The sequence below is a fragment of the Ovis aries genome, chromosome 21, assembly GCF_016772045.2.
Source record: "Ovis aries strain OAR_USU_Benz2616 breed Rambouillet chromosome 21, ARS-UI_Ramb_v3.0, whole genome shotgun sequence".
Lineage (NCBI taxonomy): Eukaryota > Metazoa > Chordata > Mammalia > Artiodactyla > Bovidae > Ovis > Ovis aries.
In genome coordinates this window covers 16,238,220-16,260,302 of record NC_056074.1, presented here as the reverse complement: position 1 = coordinate 16,260,302, position 22,083 = coordinate 16,238,220, and the positions used below count along the sequence as shown (strand labels likewise).

The window sequence follows — 22,083 nt, the reverse complement described above, 5'->3', positions numbered from 1 at the left end:
AAATTCTTACTTCAGATTAATCTCAAAACTCATTCCTTTTTTCAGTTTTCTTTTTACTTTTTCATTCCTTTTTTTTCTTCAGATGTCTCCTCAGATAACTTATAAGAGAGGAATTCATTCTCCACCTAGAATAAAACAGCATACTTCTCTGTCCTTCCTCCTCTTACTCTCTTAAGCCCCTTACTATTTCTTTCACAGCTCTTATCTTCTGTTACTATATATTAATTTGTTTTATTATTATCACAACAGTTTCTTGCCCATTAGAACTCAAATAATCACTGAATATATGAATGAATGACTGCTAATTTACATTTTCTTTAAGCATGTATACTTTATCACTGCCTAGTTTGATCCAGAAAAGAGAAATCCAACAGCCCAAACATCTTGATATGGGACTAGTAACACTCACTCTCAGAGGGTTTTCGTTGAGGTATGGGGGCTCTCCTTCAATCATTTCAATGGCCATGATGCCCAAGGACCAAATGTCAACCTTAGGCCCATAGGCTTTCCGGGTCACAACCTCTGGTGCCATCCAGTATGGTGTTCCCACCATGGTGCTGCGTTTGCTCTGCTCTGGGGTGATCTGAGCACAAAATCCAAAATCAGCTGAAAAAGAAAAGACAGAAGCGGTTCATATGCAGAGTGTTTCTTCTGTAAATACTGTGTGCCTACCCCAAGGTATCAAGCTCTGCCAGTGTCCTAACCACTACATCCCTTGTCTCTCCAAAGCTGGAGTCACATAACTGCCACCTTCATATCCAGCTCCTAGGCTGTGCCCTGGTCAGACTTTAAGGAGGCACATGAAACATCATTTCTGCCTTCCTACTCCTCCTCAAACCATAAACATTAGCATTAAAGGCTAAGCTGCCCATTTTGACATTTATTACCTACCCAAATTCTGCTTTCTTCCTGAAAACCATCCCCATATACCAGTATCTGGTTACTAGGTCCTTATTTAATTTCTCAGGCATGAAACCCTAATCATCTACAACTAGGCATGAAAAAATGTGGTCCACTAGAGAAGGGAATGGCAAACCACTTGAGTCTTCTTGCTTTGAGAACCCCATGAACAATATGAAAAGCCAAAAAGATAGGATACTGAAAGACGAACTCCCCAGGTCTGTAGGTGTCCCATATGCTACTGAAGATCAGTGGAGAAACAATTCCAGAAAGAATGAAAAGACGGAGCCAAAGCAAAAACAACACCCACCTGTGGATGTGACTAGTAATAGAAGCAAAGTCCGATGCAGTAAACAGCACTATTACATAGGAACCTGGAATGTTATGTCCATGAATTAAGGCAAATTGGAAGTGGTCAAACAGGAGATGGCAAGAGTGAACATAGGCATTTTAGTAGTCATCAAACTAAAATGGACAGGAATGGGTGAATTTAACTCAGATGACCATTTTATCTATTGTTGTGGGCAAGAATCCCATAGGAAAAATGGGGTCACCATCACAGTCAACAAAAGACTCCGAAATACAGTATTTAGGTGCAATCTCAAAAATGACAGATTGATCTCTGTTTGTTTCCAAGGCAAACCATTCAATATCACGGTAATCCAAGCCTATGCCCCAACCAGTAAGGCTGAAGAAGCTGAAGTTGAATGGTTCTATGAAGACCTACAAGACCTTCTAGAACTAACACCCAAAAAAGATGTCCTTTTCATTATAGGGGACTGGAATGCAAAAGTAGGAAGTCAAGAAACACCTGGAGTAACAGGCAAATTTGGCCTTGGAGTACAGAATGAAGCAGGGCAAAGGCTAATAGAATTTTGCCAAGAGAATTCACTGGTCATAGCAACACCCTCTTCCAACAGCACAAGAGAAGACTCTACACATGGACATTACCAGATGGTCAATACCAAAATCAGATTGATTATATTCTTTGCAGCCAAAGAAGGAGAAGCTCTATACAGTCAGCAAAAACAAGACCAGGAGCTGACTGTGCTCAGATCATGAACTCCTTATTGCCAAACTCAGACTTAAATTGAAGAAAGTAGGGAAAACCACAAGACCATTCAGGTATGACCTAAATCAAATCCCTTATGATTATACAGTGGAAGTGACAAATAGACCCAAGGGATTAGATCTGATAGAGTGCCTGAAGAACTATGGAAGGATGTTTGTGACATTGTACAGAAGACAGGAATCAAGACCATCCCCAAGAAAAAGAAATACAAAAAGGCAAAATGGCTGCCTGAGAAGGCCTTACAAATAGTTGTGAAAAGAAGAGAAGTAAAAAGCAAATGAGAAAATCAAAGATATACCCATTTGAATGAAGAGTTCCAAAGAATAACAAGGAGAAGAAAGCCTTCCTCAGATATCAGTGCAAAGAAATAAAGGAAAACAACAGAATGGGAAAGACTAACGATCTCTTCAAGAAAATTAGATATACGAAGGTAACGTTTCATGCAAAGATGGGCACAGTAAATGAGAGAAGCAGAAGATATTAAGAAGAGGTAGCAAGAATATACACAAGAACTATACAAAAAAGATCTCCATGACCCAGATAATCATGATGGTATGACCACTGACCTAGAGCCAGACATCCTGGAATGTGAAGTCAAGTGAGCCTTAGGAAGCATCATTACGAACAAAGTTAGTGGAGATGATGGAATTCCAGTTGAGCTGTTTCAAATCCTGAAAGATGATGCTGTGAAAGTGCTGCACTCAACATGCCCGCATATTAGGAAAACTCAGCAGTGGCCACGGCACTGGAAAAGGTCAGTTTTCATTCCAATCCCAAAGAAAGGCAATGCCAAAGAATGTTCAAACTAATGCACAGTTGCACTCATCTCATATGCTAGTAAAGTAATGCTCAAAATTCTCCAAGCCAGGCTTCAACATGCATGAACTGTGAACTTCCAGATGTTCAAGCTGGTTTTAGAAAAGGCAGAGGAATCAGAGATCAAACTGGCAACATCCATTAGATCATCGAAAAAGCAAGAGAGTTCCAGAAAAACATCTACTTCTGCTTTACTGACTACACCAAAGACTCTGAGTATGTGGATCACAACAAACTGTGGAAAATTCTGAAAGAGATGGGAATACTAGACCACCGAACCTACCTCTTGGACATCTATATGCAACAGTTAGAACTGCACATGGAAGAACAGACTGGTTCCAAATAGGAAAAGGAATATGTCAAGGCTGTATATTGTCACTCTATTTATTTAATTTATATGCAGAGTACATCATGCAAAATGCCGGGCTAGATGAAGCACAAGCTGGAATCAAGATTGCCGGGACAAATATCAATCACCTCTGATACGCAGATGACACTACCCTTATAGCAGAAAGCAAAGAAAAACTAAAGAGCCTCTTGATGAAAGTGAAAGAGGAGAGTGAAAAAGTTGGCTTAAAACTCAACATTCGGAAAACTAACATCATGGCATCTGGTTCCATCACTTCATGGCAAATAGATGGGGAAACAGTAATATTTTGGGGGGCTCCAAAATCACTGCAGATGGTAACTTCAGCCATGAAATTAAAAGACACTTGCTCCTTGAAAGAAAAGTTATTACCAACCTAGATAACATATTATAATAAAAGCTGAGACATTACTTTGCCGACAAAAGTTCCATCTAGTCAAAGCTATGGTTTTTCCACCAGTCAAGTACGGATGTGAGAGTTGGACTATAAAGAAAGCTGAGTGCTGAAGAATTGATGTTTCTGAACTATGGTGTTGGAGAAGACTCTTGAAAGTCCCTTGGACTACAAGGAGATCCAACAAGTCCATCCTAAAGGAAATCAGTCCTGAATATTCATTGAAAGGACTGATGCTGAAGCTGAAACTCCAATACTTTGTCCACCTGATGTGAAGAACTGACTCCTTGGAAAAGACCCTGATGCTGGGAAAGATTGAAGGCAGGAGAAGGAAACGACAGAGGATGAGATGGTTGGATGGCATCACTGACTTGATGGACATGAGTTTGAGCAAGTTCCAGAGTTGGTGATAGACAGGGAGGCCTGGTGTGCTGCAGTCCATAGGGTCGCAATAAGTTGGACACGACTGAGCGACTGAACTGAACTGAGGCATGACCCTGCTTTAATAAGTTCCTCCTCTTGTGCCCCAGGGTAGAGACTGCAAACAGTCCTCCCATAAGCTGCCCATCCACCTGTGACACAATCTCTTTCTCTGGATTCTTGGTCCTTACACTTCTGAACAGAATGTTCTGCCTGCAGTTATATTATATTGCTATTATATGTTCACTTAATTACGAGGCCTTCAATAAGAACTGTGTGTTCTTACTCACATTTTTCATTCTCAGATGGCCAACCACATAAACAGACATTTTATAAAAGTTTGCTAAATGAATGACTGAATGAAAGTTATTACACTAAACTCTCTTTTCTAATTATGTATTTTATGTTTCCCATAGTAGGTTGAGAACTACTTAAATATAGGCAAAAGTATCCTTGTTGCCCATCACAATAAATGTTTTTCATTTAATGTATAAATGAGTGGGGGGGAAATGTCATCCTATATAGTGCTGAGTAACATAAAGTGCCGGCATATCCAAGGAAATAGATTCTTTGGTGAGTCTTGTAGCTACTCTCATAGGATTACCATCCCAGAGGAGACAGGGTCTCAGAGAGAAGAGAAGTGATTATCACTCCTACTCACTTAGCTTGACAGAGCCATCCATTCCCAACAGGATGTTGTCACTCTTGATGTCTCTATGAATAACTTGGTTTGAATGCAGAAACTCCAAAGCTTGCAGGCACTGTTGAAGTGATGTGGGCAAAAGGAGAGAGAAAGGACAAATAATTATGAAGACTTACAGAAAATCACTAATCCAACCTCCTCATTTTATGATAACAAAAGTGAGACCCCAGTGAGTAAAAGAACTTACTCCAAATAAATGGAAGAGGCAGGTCTAAAATCCAGTCTCTTGTCTCATTACTAAACATACTTTTTTTTTTTTAATATTTGGTGTTGCCTCATACTTTTCTTATAAGATACTTGACCACAGTGTATTATAACATAGCTTATAACAGTTTTAGGTACAGGAATTCCTCCAAAGTATTTTAGAATTGTTTACAGAACGTTAGCACCTTGACAAAGAACCCAAGGCAAAAAAAAAATACTGAGGAAGAATGGAAAGGAATTTGTAAAGAAAAAACTACAGGAAAATGACAAATAACAGTCACATTTGGGAAACTAAACAAATGGAAAGATACTAGAAGCCGTGAATTTAGGAAGATAATCTTATTTTGGTGAGGTAGTTTGTACTGTTTGCTGTATTCTGCTTTTTACATTCCCATAAACATCTGCAGACAAATGTCCAGCAGGCAACTGCAGGTGTGAATCTTGAGTGCTGTAGAGAAGCTGGACTTGAAATAAACGTTTACAAGTCTTTCAAGTTATGGTAATAGTTGAAATTGGCAAATGCTACAGTAAAGAAAGAAGAAAGAAAAGAACCTTGGAAAACACACAGACTCAATAGGCAGAATGAATAATATAGAGACTGAAAAGAATAATAAAAATGCCTGGTTCTGACCAATAAAATTATTTTAGACAAATCTCTTATTCCCTCTGGGCTACTGTCTTCCCATCTGTAAAAGGTGAGGGTCAGAAAAGATGCTATAAAGGTTACTACTAAATCTATTAGGAAGTTCATAACCCAAAGCTAAAATTTAGAGGCTTCCACCAATTAAAAAACATGAAAAAGATGCAAACCAATTAGAGGACAGTACTGAAATATTCTCAGCTTAATACTTTACTTTCTAAGAATACATCAATGGCTAAATTAAAAACAAACCAATATCCAGAAGCGGCTTTTCCCTGGAAAAGTAAGACCTGTTTTCCTAAGGAGGCTGGAGACTTTGGCCTCTGGATGTCAAAAATTATAAACAGAAAGGATGATTTCTAGAAATTGGAACCATCATGCATTGCTGGTAGGAATATAAAATGGTACAGCCACTGTGGTAAACATCTTGGCCAGTCCTCAAAATATTAAACATAAAGTCTCTACATGACCAGAAGATCCGCTCCTAGGCACATACCCAAGAGAAGTAAAAACATATTCAACCAACAACTTATCCATGAATGTTCACAACACTATCCATAAGAGTCAAAAAGTAGAAATTACCCAAATGTCCATCAGCTGATGGACAGGCAAATAAACAGAATCTTACTTGTTAATAAAAGGACATATGCTATAGAACAGATGAGCCTTCAAAATATTACACTAAGCAAAATGAGCCAATCAGAACACATCACCTTTATATGAAATACCTGGAATAAGCAAATCAACAGAGACACAAAATAGACTAGTGGCTGCATAGGGCTGGAAGGGATGGGAAACAGGCTGGGCGGGGGCAGCAGGATGGGGTGACTGCTAATAGGTATGGAGTTTCTTTTTCAGTTCAGTTCAGTTGCTCACTTGTGTCTGACTCTTTGCAACCCCATGGACTGCAGCACGCCAGGCTTCCCTGTCCATCACCAACTCCCGGAGCTTGCTCAAACTCATGTCCATCAAGTCGGTGATGCCATCCAACCATCTCATCCTCTGTCGTTTCCTTCTCCTGCCTTCAATCTTTCCCAGCATCAGGGTCTTTTCCAAGGAGTCAGTTCTTCACATCAGGTGGACAAAGTATTGGAGTTTCAGCTTCAGCATCAGTCCTTTCAATGAGTATTCAGGACTGATTTCCTTTAGGATGGACTTGTTGGATCTCCTTGTAGTCCAAGGGACTTTCAAGAGTCTTTTCCAATGCCACAGTTCAAAAGCATCAATTCTTCAGCACTCAGCTTTCTTTATAGTCCAACTCTCACATCCATACTTGACTAGTGGAAAAACCATAGCTTTGACTAGATGGAACTTTTGTCGGCAAAGTAATATCTCAGCTTTTATTTTAATATGCTGTCTACGTTGGTAATAACTTTTCTTTCAAGGAGCAAGTGTCTTTTAATTTCATGGCTGAAGTCACCATTTGCAGTGGTTTTGGAGACCAAAAAAATAGTCCGTTATTTCCCCATCTATTTGCCATGAAGTGATGGAACCAGATGCCATGATGTTAGTTTTCTAAATGTTGAGTTTTAAACCAACTTTTTCACCCTGCTCTTTCACTTTCATCAAGAGGCTCTTTAGTTCTTCACTTTCTGCCATAAGGGTGGTATCATCTCCATTTCTGAGGTGATTGATATTTCTCCCAGCAATCTTGATTCCAGCTTGTGCTTCATCTAGCCCGGCATTTTGCATGATGTACTCTGCATATAAGTTAAATAAGACGGTGACAATATACAGCCTTGACGTACTCCTTTCCCAATTTGGAACCAGTCTGTTGTTCCATGTCCGGTTATAACTGTTGCTTCTTGACCTGTACACAGATTTCTCAGGAGGCAGGTCAGGTGGTCTGGTATTCCCATCTCTTGAAGAATTTTCCACAGTTTGCTGTGATCCACACAGTCAAAGGCTTTGGCATAGTTATTAAAGCAGAAGTAGATGTTTTTCTGGAACTCTCTTGCTTTTTCAATGATCCAACAAATGTTGGCAATTTGATCTCTGGTTCCTCTGCCTTTTCTTTCTTTTTTTTTAGTTTTTATTTTTACTTTATTTTACTTTACAATACTGTGTTGGTTTTGCCATACATTGACATGAATCCACCATGGGTGTACATGTGATCCCACACATGAACCCCCCTCCCACCTCCCTCTGCCTTTTCTAAATCCAGCTTGAATACTGTTGAAGCCTCGCTTAGAGAATGTTGAGCTTTACTTTGCTAGCGTGTGAGATGAGTACAATTGTGTGGTAGTTTGAACATTCTTTGTTTCTTTTTAGGGTGATGCAAATGTTCTAAAACTGATTATGGTGATAGCTGTATAAACTAAATATACTAATATCTTTTAAATTATGTACTTTAAATGGGTGAATAATATGGTATGTGAATTATATCTCAATAACGGTATTTTTAGAAAGGTGAATTATCTCTATGAGAACTTATGGATAATAGTAATGCCATGTATTTGCATAACATTTAAATGTTTTTCCAAATGCTTTTTGATCCACATGGTACCCCTAAGGTATACACAGTATGAATGCTGCAATTCCTAAGATAAATCACTTGAGACATATTGATTTCCCCAAACACACATTTGCATGTATCTCAATCAGTAAAAGTCAGTTCTTCGGATGACTGAAATGAATAACATCTTAGTTATTACAGTAACTCTGCATTTCCAAAGGTCCCGAGAATACAGATACATAGTTTATCTATGATATTAAATTTCATGGGGGAAATGTGATTAGGAAAAAATGTCTTGAAAGTTTCCTGGTGGGGGAGGGAGAATAATGAAACAAATTTGAACACCACCTCAGTGGTACAGTAAAGAAAATAACTCAGATCTCCTCAGATCCCAGGCCTGTGTTAATTCCATTAACCTACCTATGTATGTGTTCTAGATCCCAGGGTTTTTAATGAAAAGATGATAATATTTTCTAGGACAGTAGTGATTTCACATGACTTTATTTTTCCTAATATTATTACAAAACTATGTAATTTCACCTGTATGATTCTAATTCCTCTATCATCAAACCCTAGGCATACTCATCCCCATAAAACTCTGAGTCTAATCTTCTAACCACTTAATCATGCTCTCTTTCCCTAATTTCCAAACTTTTATACTATAAGGCTATGAGAAAGTTTCAGGCTTTTATCAGCAAAGCATCCAATACACTCAACTTCTCCAAATACTCCCTTCATCCTCTTGCTCTAATGAAGATGTGGCCATCCCCTAAGGACACTGCTTCCCATGTAGGCCTTGCCAAGGTTTTTATTCTCCCTCCTTATACAAGCATTTTACAGACTTTAGATGTTTGACAGCAACGAGGAGAGAGAAGAATACTGATTTAAACTTTGTTTCCTATTCCTTTTGCCTGAAAGTATTTTACCCTAGATTTCTGCTTGGCTTACTCTCTCATATCATTCAGATCTTTACTCAAATATATGGCAAAACCTTCCCTGACTATCTGAAATAGTATCTCTTCTGTCACTATCTCTTTACTCTGCTTTATTTCCTTTATAACACATGAATAAAGTAGGAAAGCAGAATAAAAAAATATGACTAAAATTATACCCATATTAAAGAGATAAAGGAAAATAAATGCTCACAGAAGCTATTTCTAAGAGGCTGAAATAATACATGATTATATATATGTACGTATGTGTGTGTGTGTGTGTGTGTGTATATGAACTTTCTTTTAGAATATAGTTACCTTTAAAGAAAAAAGAATGATGATAAAAATCTCAAAACAGGTATCATAAAAGGATGATGGGAGAATACAACTAATTTCTCCCACTTCTACAGTGCCCAGGCTGAGATCCCATCAGATGCAGAACCCTGAGATACATAGATATAGAAGCCATTTCCTGCTCAAGTCTAATTGGCTGTTGACCTTACCTCACGGCACACAGCTGCAATCTGACCTTCGTCCATGCAAGTTTCCGTTACCACGTCTGTCAAAGAACCTCCAGCCAAATATTCCATGACAACCCACAGCTCATCTCCCACAAGGTAACTGCAGGGGTAAAGGTAAAAGGTGAGTAGGAATAGGGTACACTGAGCCATAGCAGTGGCTTTCAAAGGACAAGCATATACACAGAGTGACTCTGCATTTCCCTCAATTCTGAAAGGGTCTAGGGTCCTTTTTTCTGAAGAAAAGCAGAATCTATGGGACCGTTTCACTAGCTTGATATCTCTTAAGGATTCGACTGGAGAAAACAAGGCAGACTGTCCTGTGAAGCCCCAAAAGGTAGAACTAAAATCACTAGGTTGAAGATGCAATAAAATTTCATTTCATCACAACACAAAGCAGTATTTCTTAAAATCAGGCATGGTTCCCACACCTCTAGAAGCCTGAAAGCAGAGAGTACCCAAACATCTGATGAAGACGGGATTTGGAGTCCATGTTATCAATATTAGGGAAGTCAGTAAACATCCTTGAGAGTTCTACTAGATTTGAGATCCATGAGATCAGTACCAGGTCATGTGCAAGATTTCATCCCCAGAGAGAGTGGCACAGTAGATATCATTATTTACTGAATAAATCAATGAGTAAAATAAAAGATTTTTGCAAATGTTAAATAAAGTAATAGTTATAAAAACCATTAAAAAGCTGTAGAGTTTTATACACACAGCCATTCTGCTGACAATGATCTCCGTTTTGAACATCTCTGATTATAAGAAAGGAATAAATTCAGTAAGGATTACAGAACCAAAGCTTCTTCTGGAAGCCAAGTGTTTCCAATTTAGTACTGTATCACTAGACAGACTGTGGGGCTGAGAAGGGCTAAAACTGAAAGTTTCACTCAGGGACTGGATCACTCAGCTCTCTTATATGATAAGTAAAAAAATCACTTAGCCTGTCAGTTTTCTCTGCTACAAAATAAGACAAATAAACAACAAAGATAGTCTAGAGCTCTATAAACTCTTGCGCTAGCTTTAGACAAAGGAGGCAGACTGAATTGGCTTGAGCTGTGTGGTATGTCATATCATCTTCATCCCCATATTGGGACTACTGCTGGGCAGATGGGAGGCTACTGGAAAAAATAAACAGTCTCAAGTAAAGGATAAGATTTAAATCATATTCTCTTGCCTATTAATCAATTCAGTCCTTTTTCTATAATATGCATTCTCTGTACATCAAAGTCTTGAAGTTTCTTAATGTCCATGAAGAATAAATGTAACAGATTAATTTCTCCTTCAACAATCTCTTAGGAGAAGACTGTGGGGACTTGGACCAAAAGAGAATTCAGGCCTGGGTTAAAAAGCCCTCCACTGCCATAAGCCTATTTCATCCCTGACAAAGAATGTGCATTTATAGACCATCCCCCAGCATATCAAAAAAACATCTGTCAACTTGGACTGACTGGGGGGAAAACACAAGTGTACAAAAGATTATGTGGACACTGACAAAGCAGAGTCCCTTTAGCTGGGCCTCACATAATGTTCTCAAGACCAGATTCATGTTGTCTCAATTACTATGCAGCTATACACTGTGCCAAGGTACCATTAAAAAAGCTTCAGAGCATCCCATATTTAGAGAAGAAAAAATATGAATGGAGTTCTCCTCTGGGAACTCACAAAAACCACAGACTCTCAAATGTAGCACCTTCACTGAATGTTCAGCTTAAGAGTACCCACTCTTCTCCTCCAGCAAGAATTCCTAGGTATGTTTTCGTATACCAGACTACAACTGATGACAGGGACTGAGCCTAACTTATTTCTGATTACAGAATAACAAGCCTCTGGAAACACTGGCAAAGGCATGATAAACAAACAATTTATAAACCTTCTAATCCCATTCCCAGAATACAGATTCATTCAAGCACATGCATTTTGTTGTTTACTTACCTCCACTAATGAGGAACTCACTATTTTATGAGATAGGCCATACCCTTAAGACAGCTTTCATTTTTCCTTATCCTGAGCCAAAATGTAGTATTCTTATAACCTTCAGAGGCTTATCCATGCTTTATTCTCCATATAATAAGTTCTTAAAAGAGATGGGAGGATGAATAACTTCAGAGGATTCTTCAGAGCCAGTCATGACCTACATCATGGAGAGACTATCATCTCCAAAACAGAGAAGGCCAAAGTCCACCTCCTTGCCTCTTTAAAGAAATGAACGCTTACCACTTTTAGATTCAGAACAAGAAATCTGGCACAATTTGGCAGCAATGAAAACAAGTTGGCAATGCATGATAAATAGTAAGAAAAATTACTCAGAGTCTAAGACTTGGTCCAATGTCACCTTCACCTCTGATGCGTCTGAAACCCAGGCAAGAAGCAATTTCTTTTGTTCAGATATGGTAGAAAAGAACATAATATGATGGAAAGGGCATGGACGTTGATGCTAGGAATATTCAAATCCAAAACCCTCATTTGCTACTTACTGGCTTACTGGTCTTGGACAAGTTATTAACTTCTATGAATCTCAGTTTCTTCATCTGTAAAATACAGACAATAAACCCTACCTCATAATGAGATACTGCTATTCACAAAAGTGCTTAGTACAAAGAAAAGCATAACACAAATATTAGCTAAAACTCTTATTATTACCTTAAAGAGCAGAATTCTTACAGGCTGGAAAGATAGGTTAAAAGAATCAAAATGGAATTTAATGAAGATAACCAAAAATCTATGTTACCAGTTTAAGGCAAGCTCTACAGGCTGGAAAGATAGGTTAAAAGAATCAAAATGGAATTTAATGAAGATAACCAAAAATCTATGTTACCAGTTTAAGGCAAGCTCTTGTTAAGAAAAAAAAAAAAAAGGATCAGAGATTTGAACTGTCTACATACTTACTAGGGGTCAACAATGAAAACAGAACACTTAAAAAAAAATTTTTTTTTTAATGAACAACAACAACAAAAAGAATAAAATCAAGTTCCATAGAGTTTAGAACAAAGGAGGGGTTGCACTGTCTCCATACAGCTCAAATCTCAAGGCTCAAATCTCAAACAAAACTACTGAATGTCACATTTTAAGATAATGCAAACTACAAGTTATTCAGCAGGGTAAGCAGGATCAGGAAAAGATTTGAGATGCAGAATGATTTAAAGACCTTTGCATCTGACTCAGGCAGACGGGCTGAAGGCATTCCCAGGGGCAGGACCAGCTGGGAGAAGCCATAGGGTGGTAGGGTTCAGCCTAACCCAGAAGACTGTGCGCCAGTTAGAGATGTCCAGCAACATGCAGGCTCAGAGGCACAGAGCTGAGCACCTTAAAAGATTCTTGAATGGAAACAGTTCTGAGTATTGGTGTTGCCTTCTCTAATAGCACTACCATCCATCAGTCCCAAAGGCCTTATTTCTCTGACAGGACTACCACTCCATACCTGTCCAAGTAGTTCACAATATTTGGGTTCTTGTTTTCCCTCATGACCAGGATCTCATTAATAATCAGCTCTTTCTTCGGCTGCTGCTGAAGGTTCATCTGCTTAATGGCCACCTGAAATCAAAGTATACCAGTGTATAACCAGAGTCACTCCAAATTTACTGAGCACCTACTAAGTACCAGACATAAACACTTAGGAGACAGAGATGAATAAAATATGCTCTGAGCCCTTGAGGAACTCACAGTTTATCACTGGAGACCAATGGTACTCAATGCAAAGTCTAGCAACATCATCTGGGAATGTGCTGGAAATGAAAATTTTCAGGCCCCAACCAAACCTACTGAATCTGTAACTCTGTGGGGTTTTTTTGGGCGGGGGGTGGGGTGGGGGTTGCATAGTTTGCACAAATTTTCTATTTAATGGAAAAGTTCACTTGCTAAGTATAAAGATCATTTATTACTTGGCATTGGTATTGGTGTCACTGGAGGTGAGGATAAGACATGGTTATGAGGAATTTAAATGAGGAAGTAAAAGAATTTAAAAATTGATCTTTCCATTCATCTCTCTACCTTCTTAGATCTCTACTTAATCCAAGCTCAAGTACTGATAAATAGGGACTTCCTTTTCCTCAAAAACCCTGTATTTTAACAAGCCCTCCAAGTAATTTGGGGGTTCCCTGGTAACTCAGACAGTAAAGCGTCTGCCTGCAATGCAGGAGACCCAGGTTCGATTCCTGGGTCGGGAAGATCCCCTGGAGAAGGAAATGGCAATCCACTCCAGCACTCTTGCCTGGAAAATCCCATGGATAGAGGAGCCTCGTAGGCTACAGTCCATGGGGTAGCAAAGAGTTGGACACGACTAAACGACTTCACTTTCACTTTCCAAGTAATTCTAATGTGAACCAAAGTTTGAAGATCAAACTTGCTACAAAATACTTATATTAGAAAAAACACTTTTAAAACTCACAATATAAAAGAGGTGTGCTTTAACAAAGCCCACACAAAATGTTATAGAAACATAAAACTGGCAAGGACTCTTTCACACAATCAATGTAGAGGCTTCATAAAGGGGAGATGCCTTTTCAAACTGTGGAAAAGTAAATCAGAGTTGACCAGGTTAAGAGAGAATAGAAAAGGGGGATCCTTAACGTTTATGTATGAAAAAGATCTTGATAGGCTTTTTGTCTATAGAAATAAACAAATTTTCACATAATACCAACTTAAGGAATATGTTAGTTTCCAAGACACTTTTGCATCCATTTTTGCAGTGTGTCAGGTACTACATAGAATATTCTCAAATGTATTTCATTTAATTCTCTGAGACATGTTATAACTTAAATATTACTACCAACCATGTTTGACAGATGAGGAAATTGTAATTCAGAGAGGATATGTGACTTGCAAGCACAACAATCAGTAGCAGAGTCAGGACTAGAATCTCAAAAGCAATTCCCATTTATTCTGCACACAGAGCCAGATTAATCTTCCCCACTGTACACATTTGATAACACTCTCCCAGATTCAAAATTAAAAAGGTTCCTGTTCCTAGAGATGTTCCTTGGCCCAACATTCAAAGTCCTTCTGATCTGACCTCTATCTTACTTCTCACTATATTCTTTCATATGCTACAATGAAAGATGTATGCTCATATCTGAGCCTCTCTCCATTTGGAACATCTTACACTGTTTTCACTTGTTCAAAACCTTCTTATACTTTGTATCAGACCAAAAGAAATTTCCTTCTCCAAACCAGAGAGGTTTTTTGCCTTCTTTAAAGCCCTATAAGACCATATTTACACACGTCTTGTGGAACTCACCACATACTGAATTGTATGATGATTAGCTAAGGTGTGTATCTCGAGACATTTGAAAGCTTGTTTGAAAGCTCCGAATCCCTGGTGCCAAGCATAGGGCCTGATACAGTGTGTGTTCAGCAAATCTTTTTGGCAATGAAGAGGAAAAGACAGAATTCAGTGGGTTGATAAATACTTTGTTTTTAAACCACAAAGAGCATCAGCAATAGGCTACTTCATCCCACAGGACTAGACTTTAAATTATTTAAGTGTTTATTTCCTAGAAACATCATCGAAGAACATGAACATTTAACAGAACAACTACAACTAGTCATTCTAGAATCATCCAGAAAAGTAGAGGATGAATAATTCAACTTTTATGGGAAAACGCCACACTCTATTATTTCTTCAAATCAAGTATGGACAGTCTTCTGCCAAGAGTCATTTATCAGTAAGAAAAGAAACTTTTTTTAAAAAAACATTTTGACCACCTCCACTCCCTACTCTAAGTGAGAAAAAATTGCTGGAAAATCCCATGGACGGAGGAGCCTGGAAGGCTGCAGTCCATGGGGTCACTGAGGGTCGGACACAACTGAGCGACTTCACTTTCACTTTTCATTTTCATGCACTGGAGAAGGAAATGGCAACCCACTCCAGCGTTCTTGCCTGGAGAATCCCAGGGACAGGGGAGCCTGGTAGGCTGCCGTCTACGGCATCACAGAGTCGGACACGACTGAAGTGACTTAGCAGCAGCAGCAGCAGCAGCAGCAGCAGGGTCTCCTATCAGGGAAGGCGTCTGGTCTGGCTACAGTTTTCCGTAACACCTGATGATTAGCTTTTTCTAACATCTGAAGAGGAAAACATTGATCTAAAGGCCCATCACATTAAGACTGTAAGCCCTTATAACACATATTAAGATCTGGACCCTGTGCCACCCTGGAGGATGAGACAGAGCTTGTGAACTTCACAGAGGTCATTGCTGGCAGCAGCAAAGGAGAAGAGAAGCAGGCCATGGATGACAGAGGAGGGGACAGTCCTTTCCAACAGCTACTGACTAAACGTGAGCTAGGCTAAACACCCTTCACCTGATCAGATCCCTCTTAACTCAAGCCAGCAGACAGCACTCCCATAACAGAAAAAGAGCTGGACTTGAACTCTGAGGGCCTAAGCTCTGGGGCTGATTCTGTCACTTCCCAGCCTTGACCAATCACAAGCTCCCTGAGCCTCCATCTCTTTATCAATATTAAGGATAATAATCCCCACCCTGATTTCCCTCCTCATAGGATTCTTTTGGGGACTAAAAGAAACAGTGGCCAATGTGTTACTCATACATAAGAAATTTAAATAATACAGTAATACAACAGTGAAAATGCTAATCACCGTCATAACTGCATTTGATGAGTACTTGGCACAGAGCAGCAAGAATGACAACATAATCAGCAGGAATGACAGCAAAAACCAACCACTCTCCCACCACAGTGTTAGGTGCTCAACTGACAACGTCTCTGTAAAACAACCCTGTCAAGTGAAAATCATCCTCTGCATTTTCAGATAAGAAAATAAAGACTAAGACTTACAAGGAAGTTGCCCAAGGTCATATTCAATGCCTTCAGGCTTATATAACTTCAAAGCATCTTCTATTATACACATTCCCTCTAAAAATAGGCTTGAAAATTAATTGTCGGATGTGTAACTAGAAGACTTCCACCACTAACACGCTAATCTTCCTCTATGTGACAGGCAATAGCTCTCTTTTCCCATCGGATAACTCTCAATATGCAGTCACTCACAAAGACAGAGCATCCCGCCAGCTCCACTAAAGATTTATACTCCCTGGGGGAGAAAATGAGGCCTTCCTGGCTACACTGCACTAGCTGCCCTAATGGACTTGCTTCCATTCATAGTTTTGTAACCACAAAGCAAGCACATGACATCAAGTTTGTTTCCCGTGACCAGCTTCTCACACATGCAACTCCAGACCTTCAATGAACCAGCCAGCACCAGGCTGTCTCCCATCAAGGGTTGTGAGGCTCCAGAGATCAAAATATGACAAAAGGCCATGGTGCCAAACCTTGCTGCAGCCTAGCAGTCAAGAAAACACAAGTTAAGATTTTTGAATCAAAAGATTCTAACCCAGTCCTTGCTAACTGCTGGCAGTACAACCCCGCAAAAATTACTTTAACTCCCAGCCTCAAATTCCTCATCAGTAAAAAGGAAATAATACTGCCTACTGTGTAGGGTTCTTTTTAGTATTCGTATAACCTCCTCTTTTCTATCTCTGCCTCCAATATAGCATATTTTAAATCAGCAAAATGATACCATCCTTCCTTCCTTCCTTACTGTTATTTCAACACAGGTTTCTGTCAGCACTGTAAGAGTTTTATATGTACACAACAGAAAGTATGGTTTCTTACACTTACATATATATATATATATATATGTGTGTGTGTGTGTGTTTTTAATGTCTGAATCTTTCATAGTTCTTAGTGTAAGTGTAGTATAAAGTAAATGATCAGTAAACACTGTGTGAAATAAATATGTGCAGATAAAAGTTAATATATATGTAATTCTTAGTTTATGATATATTTTCACATGCATTGCTTTACTCAACAGTCTTGTGAGGTGTACGTTATCATGCATATTTTATAAAGAAATAAAATTCAAGCTCCAGAGGTCAAATGACTTTTCCAAGCTTTTGTAAGTAAGTAAAGGTAAACATCTGGGCTTCCCTTGTGGCTCAGCTGGTAAAGAAGCCGCCTGCACTGCAGGAGACCTGGGTTCTTTCCCTGGGTTGGGAAGATCCCCTGGAGACGGGAAAGGCTACCCACTCCAGTCTCCTGGCCTGGAGAATTCCATGGACTGTATAGTCCATGGAGTAGCAAAGTGTCAGACACAACTGAGAGACTGTCACTATCCACTAAAGGTAAACATCTAGTTATCTGGTTCTCACATCAAAGAACAATTAATAAATCTTCAACATAATTTTTTTTGAAGTTGACTTACCCTCAGTGGAGCCTCAATATTTGCCTCAGACACTTGTAAAAGCCTGACAAGAGCATAGTGAGTTATGTGACTTCTCCAGTACATCATGGGGTTTCAACCAAGAAACATACACAAGCAGGTCCTAGTAGCCTCCCTCAGAGGAGGCCAACTTTATTTTCATTGGAACAAGAGGTGCCTCTCAAGTTCTGAGCCCCATTAGTCTTTGAACTAAGACCTTTCCCAGGTAACTCCCATCCACAACCCACCTGCCAACATTCCTGCTCTGCAACCAAAGAGTAAAATGCAAAGAAAACTTTAAGCATTCTAGATTCCCTTCCTGGCTTCCTTCTGATGAAGATAAGATCTTGGGTCATCAGGCCTTAGCAATAAGATTAGAGATTTCCCAGCTTATGAAACATGAGACAAAGAGGTGCCTCCAAATGAGAACTTCAATGTCTACCAGAATCCTAGGCACAGAGTAATGGAAGACCCACTAGATTAGAGACAAGAGACAAGGTTTTAAATCTCTTCTGTATCAGAATTCTCTCCTAAACACCAAATTTGTAAAAATAACTGTCCACCAGGCAGTTTCACAAGGTCTCTTAGGCAGTATCTAACTTCTTCAAATCTATATTTCCTCTGATCACTCACTTGGGCTTCCCAGGTGGTGCTAGTGGTAAAGAATCCACCTGCCAACACAGGAAACACAAGAGATGCAGGTTTGGTCCTCGGGTGGGGAAGACACCATGGAGAAAGGAATGCCACCCACTCCAGTATTCTTGCCTGAAAAATTCTATGGACAGAGTAACCTGGTGGGCTATATTCCATAGGGCCACAAAGAGCAGACACAACTAAGAATACACACACACACATACACACATCACTCTCTTGTGAGTCATCCTCACCTTCACCAAATTCTGTCAAATCTACTTAAAGTGAAACTTTAGTCACTCAGTCCTGTCCGACTCTTTGAGACATGGATTGTAGACTACCAGGCTCCTCCATCCACGGGATTTTCCAGGCAAGACTACTGGAGTGGGCTGCCATTTCCTTCCCCAGAGTATCTTCCCAACCCAGGGATCGAACCCAGGTCTCTCACATTGTAGGCAGACATTTCACCGTCTGAGCCACCAGGGAAGTCCCTCAAATCTACTTAAGTGAAGTCGCTCAGTTGTGTCCGACTCCTTACGACCCCATGGACTGTAGCCTATCAGACTCCTCCGTCCATGGGATTTTCCAGGCAAGAGTGCTGGAGTGGATTGCCATTTCCTTCTCCAGGGGATCTTCCCGACCCAGGAATCAAACCCGGGTCTCCTGCATTGCAGGCAGATGCTTTACCATCTGAGCCACCAGGGAAGCCCTCAAATCTACTTAAGTACCTCTCAAATACATCACTTTTCCCCATTTATAATGTGCTGCCACCTTAGTCCAGACATCATCTCTCACATGGAATTACCCAATAACCTGCTGAGTCACCTGCTCCACTCTTATCTCTTCCAATCTCTTCACACTGCAGCCACAGTAACTTTCCAAAACCTGTAAGTTTCACCACGTTGAAAGAATTCTAGTCTACAATTGTAAGAAACTAGAAGAGTCCTTGTTGAGCTAAGAAGGGCTAAAACTTAACAAAAAAGAGTAAGAAACAGTAAAACTGAAGGAGTAGTAGTTGGTGGTGGATACTTACCTCCTGTCCTGTGGCTACATCCATTGCAGTATACACAGTGCCCGAAGCACTGAACAGGTGTGGGAAAGAAAAAAAAACCAGGTGTTAGATGAGGTGACATTTGTCAAATGAAGCTCTCCACACACAATCTAGCAATGCAAGTGTTAATAAAAATAGTAGCAAAAAATGATCCTCCCCGTTGTCTCTTCTACTCTCATGAAAGGCAGTATGTAGCAGCAAAGAGAATATAGGCTCAAGTGGCCATCAGGAAGTGAGGAAATAAAGTAGGGACAGAGGAAGAAAGCAGAGAAATACTGGAATAATGCTACGAAAGTGAACATGTCCATTCTAAAGGACTAAAAATCTCACTTTATGCTTATAACCATGAACTCTGTATATCTGTGAGTGGTATGCAACAATATTTGTAACCTTACATGACAATGTGTCAGATTTACACGATGCAATTGGAAGAAAATTAAAATCCTATGCAGTGCAAAAATGTATTCTTGGCAAGCCCTGTGATTATGCTTCCCAGAGAAGTCATGTCAATTCAGGGAGATAAGTCACTTTTAAGTTTGCCTGGAAGCCAGAAATTACGGTCATCATCTTCCAAACCACAACTCTTTGGTTAGGATTTTATTGTAGCTACATGTCAGGAAGTTGAGATCAAAGATATGGACAATCAAATAAGGACTGGATTCTCTACATTAGCAGTTACTTCCTCATTACTAATCATCCTACCTCTAGCCATCTTCTGTCGTAAAATTGATGTCTATATTCCTGTCTCCATTCCCCCTTATCCCACCAGATGTGCCATTCTTAAAGGGCAAAATGCCCAGGCCTCACAGGACTGGACATTTTCAGACTTCTTCTCCATAAGTATAGAGGAAAGCTACTCAGGCCCACTGGGTAGTACTTAATTGTTTCTACCTCCAACAGACATATAATGAGACACATGAATTCCAAGTAAAACAAACAAAATTCTTCACTCTTAAAGGGAAGAAAAAAAAACATGAAAAAATTATAATAGTGCCAATTTATCATATATATGTAATATGTATAGTTTTTTTAAGATTTTTTTTTATTGAAGGTTAATTGCTTTACAGAATTTTGTTGTTTTCTGTCAAACCTCAACATGAATCAGCCATAGGTATACATTTATTCCCTCCCTTTTGAATCTCCCTCCCACCTCCCTCCCCATCCCACCCCTCTAGCTTGATACAGAGCCCCAGTTTGAGTTTTCTGAGCCATATAGCAAATTCCCACTGGCTATCTATTTTACATATGGTAACTTTAAGTTTCCATGTTACTTTTCCATACATCTCACCCTCTCCTCCCCTCTCCCCATGTCCATAAGTCTATTCCCTATGTCTGTTTCTCTACTGCTGCCCTTTAAATAAGTGATTCAGTACCATTCTCCTATATGTGTTAGAATATGACATTTGTCTTTCTCTTTCTGACTCACTTCACTCTGTATAATAGTTTCTAGGTTCATCCACCTCATCAGAACTGATTCAAATGTGTTCCTTTTTATGGCTCAGTAATACTCCATTGTATATATGTACCACAGCTTCTTTATCCATACATCTATTGATGGACATCTAGGTTGCTATCATGTTCTAGCTATTGTAAATAGTGCTGTAATGAACAATGGGATACATGTGTCTTTTTCAACTTTACTTTCCTCAGGGTACATGCCTAAGAGTGGGATTGCTGGATCATATGGTGGTTTTATTCCTAGTTTTTTAAGGAATATCCATACCATCTTCCATAGTAGCTGTATCAATTTACAATCCCACCAACAGAGTGAGAGCATTACCTTTTCTCCATGCTCTCTCCAGCATTTATTGTTTGAAGACTTTTTGATGATGGTCATTCTGACCAGTATGAGGTGATATCTCATTGTGGTTTTGATTTCCATTTCTCTAATAATGAGCAATGTTGAACACCTTTTTATGTGTTGTTAGCCATCTGTGTGTCTTCTTTGGAGAAATGTCTGTTTAGGTCTTTTTCCCACTTTTTGATTGGGTTGTTTGCTTTTCTGGCATTGAGTTGTATGAGCTGCTTGTACATTTTGGAAATTAATCCTTTGTCACTTGTTTCATTTGCTATTATTTTCTCCCATTCTGAAGGTTGTCTTTTCACCTTGCTTATAGTTTCCTTTTCTATGCAGAAGCTTTTAAGTTTAATCAAGTCCCACTTGTTAACTTTTGTTTTTATTTCCATTACTCTAGGAGGTAGGTCATAGAGGATCTTGCTTAGATTTATGTACTGAGTGTTCTGCCCATGTTTTCCTCTAAGAGTTTTATAGTTTCTGGTCTTACATTTAGGTCTTTAATCCATTTTGAGTTTATCTTTTTATACAGTGTTAGGAAGTGCTCTAATTTCATTCATGTCCAGTTTTCCCAGCACCATTTACTGAAGAGGCTGTCTTTGCCCCATTGCATATTCTTACCTTCTTTGTCAAAAATAAGGTACCCATTGGTGCATGGGTTTATTTCTAGGCTTTCTACCTTGTTCCACTGGTCTATATTTCTGTTTTTGTGCTAGTACCATACTGTCTTGATGACTGTAGCTTTGTAGTATAATCTGAAGTCAGGAAGGTCGAGTCCTCCAGCTCCAGTTTTCTTTCTCCAGACTGCTTTGGCTATTTAGGGTCTTTCATGTTTCCATATGAATTGTGAAATTTTTTGTTCTAGTTCTGTGAAAAATGCCATTGGTAATTTGATAGGGATCGCATTGAATTTGTAGATTGTGTTTGGTAGTATAGTCATTTTCACAATATTAACTCTTCCTACCCAG

At 39.3% G+C, this 22,083-nt stretch overlaps 1 protein-coding gene across 20 annotated transcripts in view; it reads right to left on the bottom strand.

Annotated features, from left to right (window-relative positions):
- PAK1 (p21 (RAC1) activated kinase 1) overlaps positions 1-22,083 on the bottom strand; it is a 161,780-nt gene that overhangs the window by 8,078 nt on the left and 131,619 nt on the right. For all 20 annotated transcript variants that reach the window (XM_042238206.2, XM_060403966.1, XM_060403963.1 and 17 more), the window contains 5 exons: positions 19,303-19,351; positions 12,846-12,958; positions 9,407-9,524; positions 4,631-4,730; positions 410-606 (listed from right to left, as the gene is read on the bottom strand). In XM_042238206.2, the coding sequence (XP_042094140.1) occupies positions 410-606; positions 4,631-4,730; positions 9,407-9,524; positions 12,846-12,958; positions 19,303-19,351 (577 nt within the window). The remainder of the gene's footprint in view (positions 1-409; positions 607-4,630; positions 4,731-9,406; positions 9,525-12,845; positions 12,959-19,302; positions 19,352-22,083) is intronic.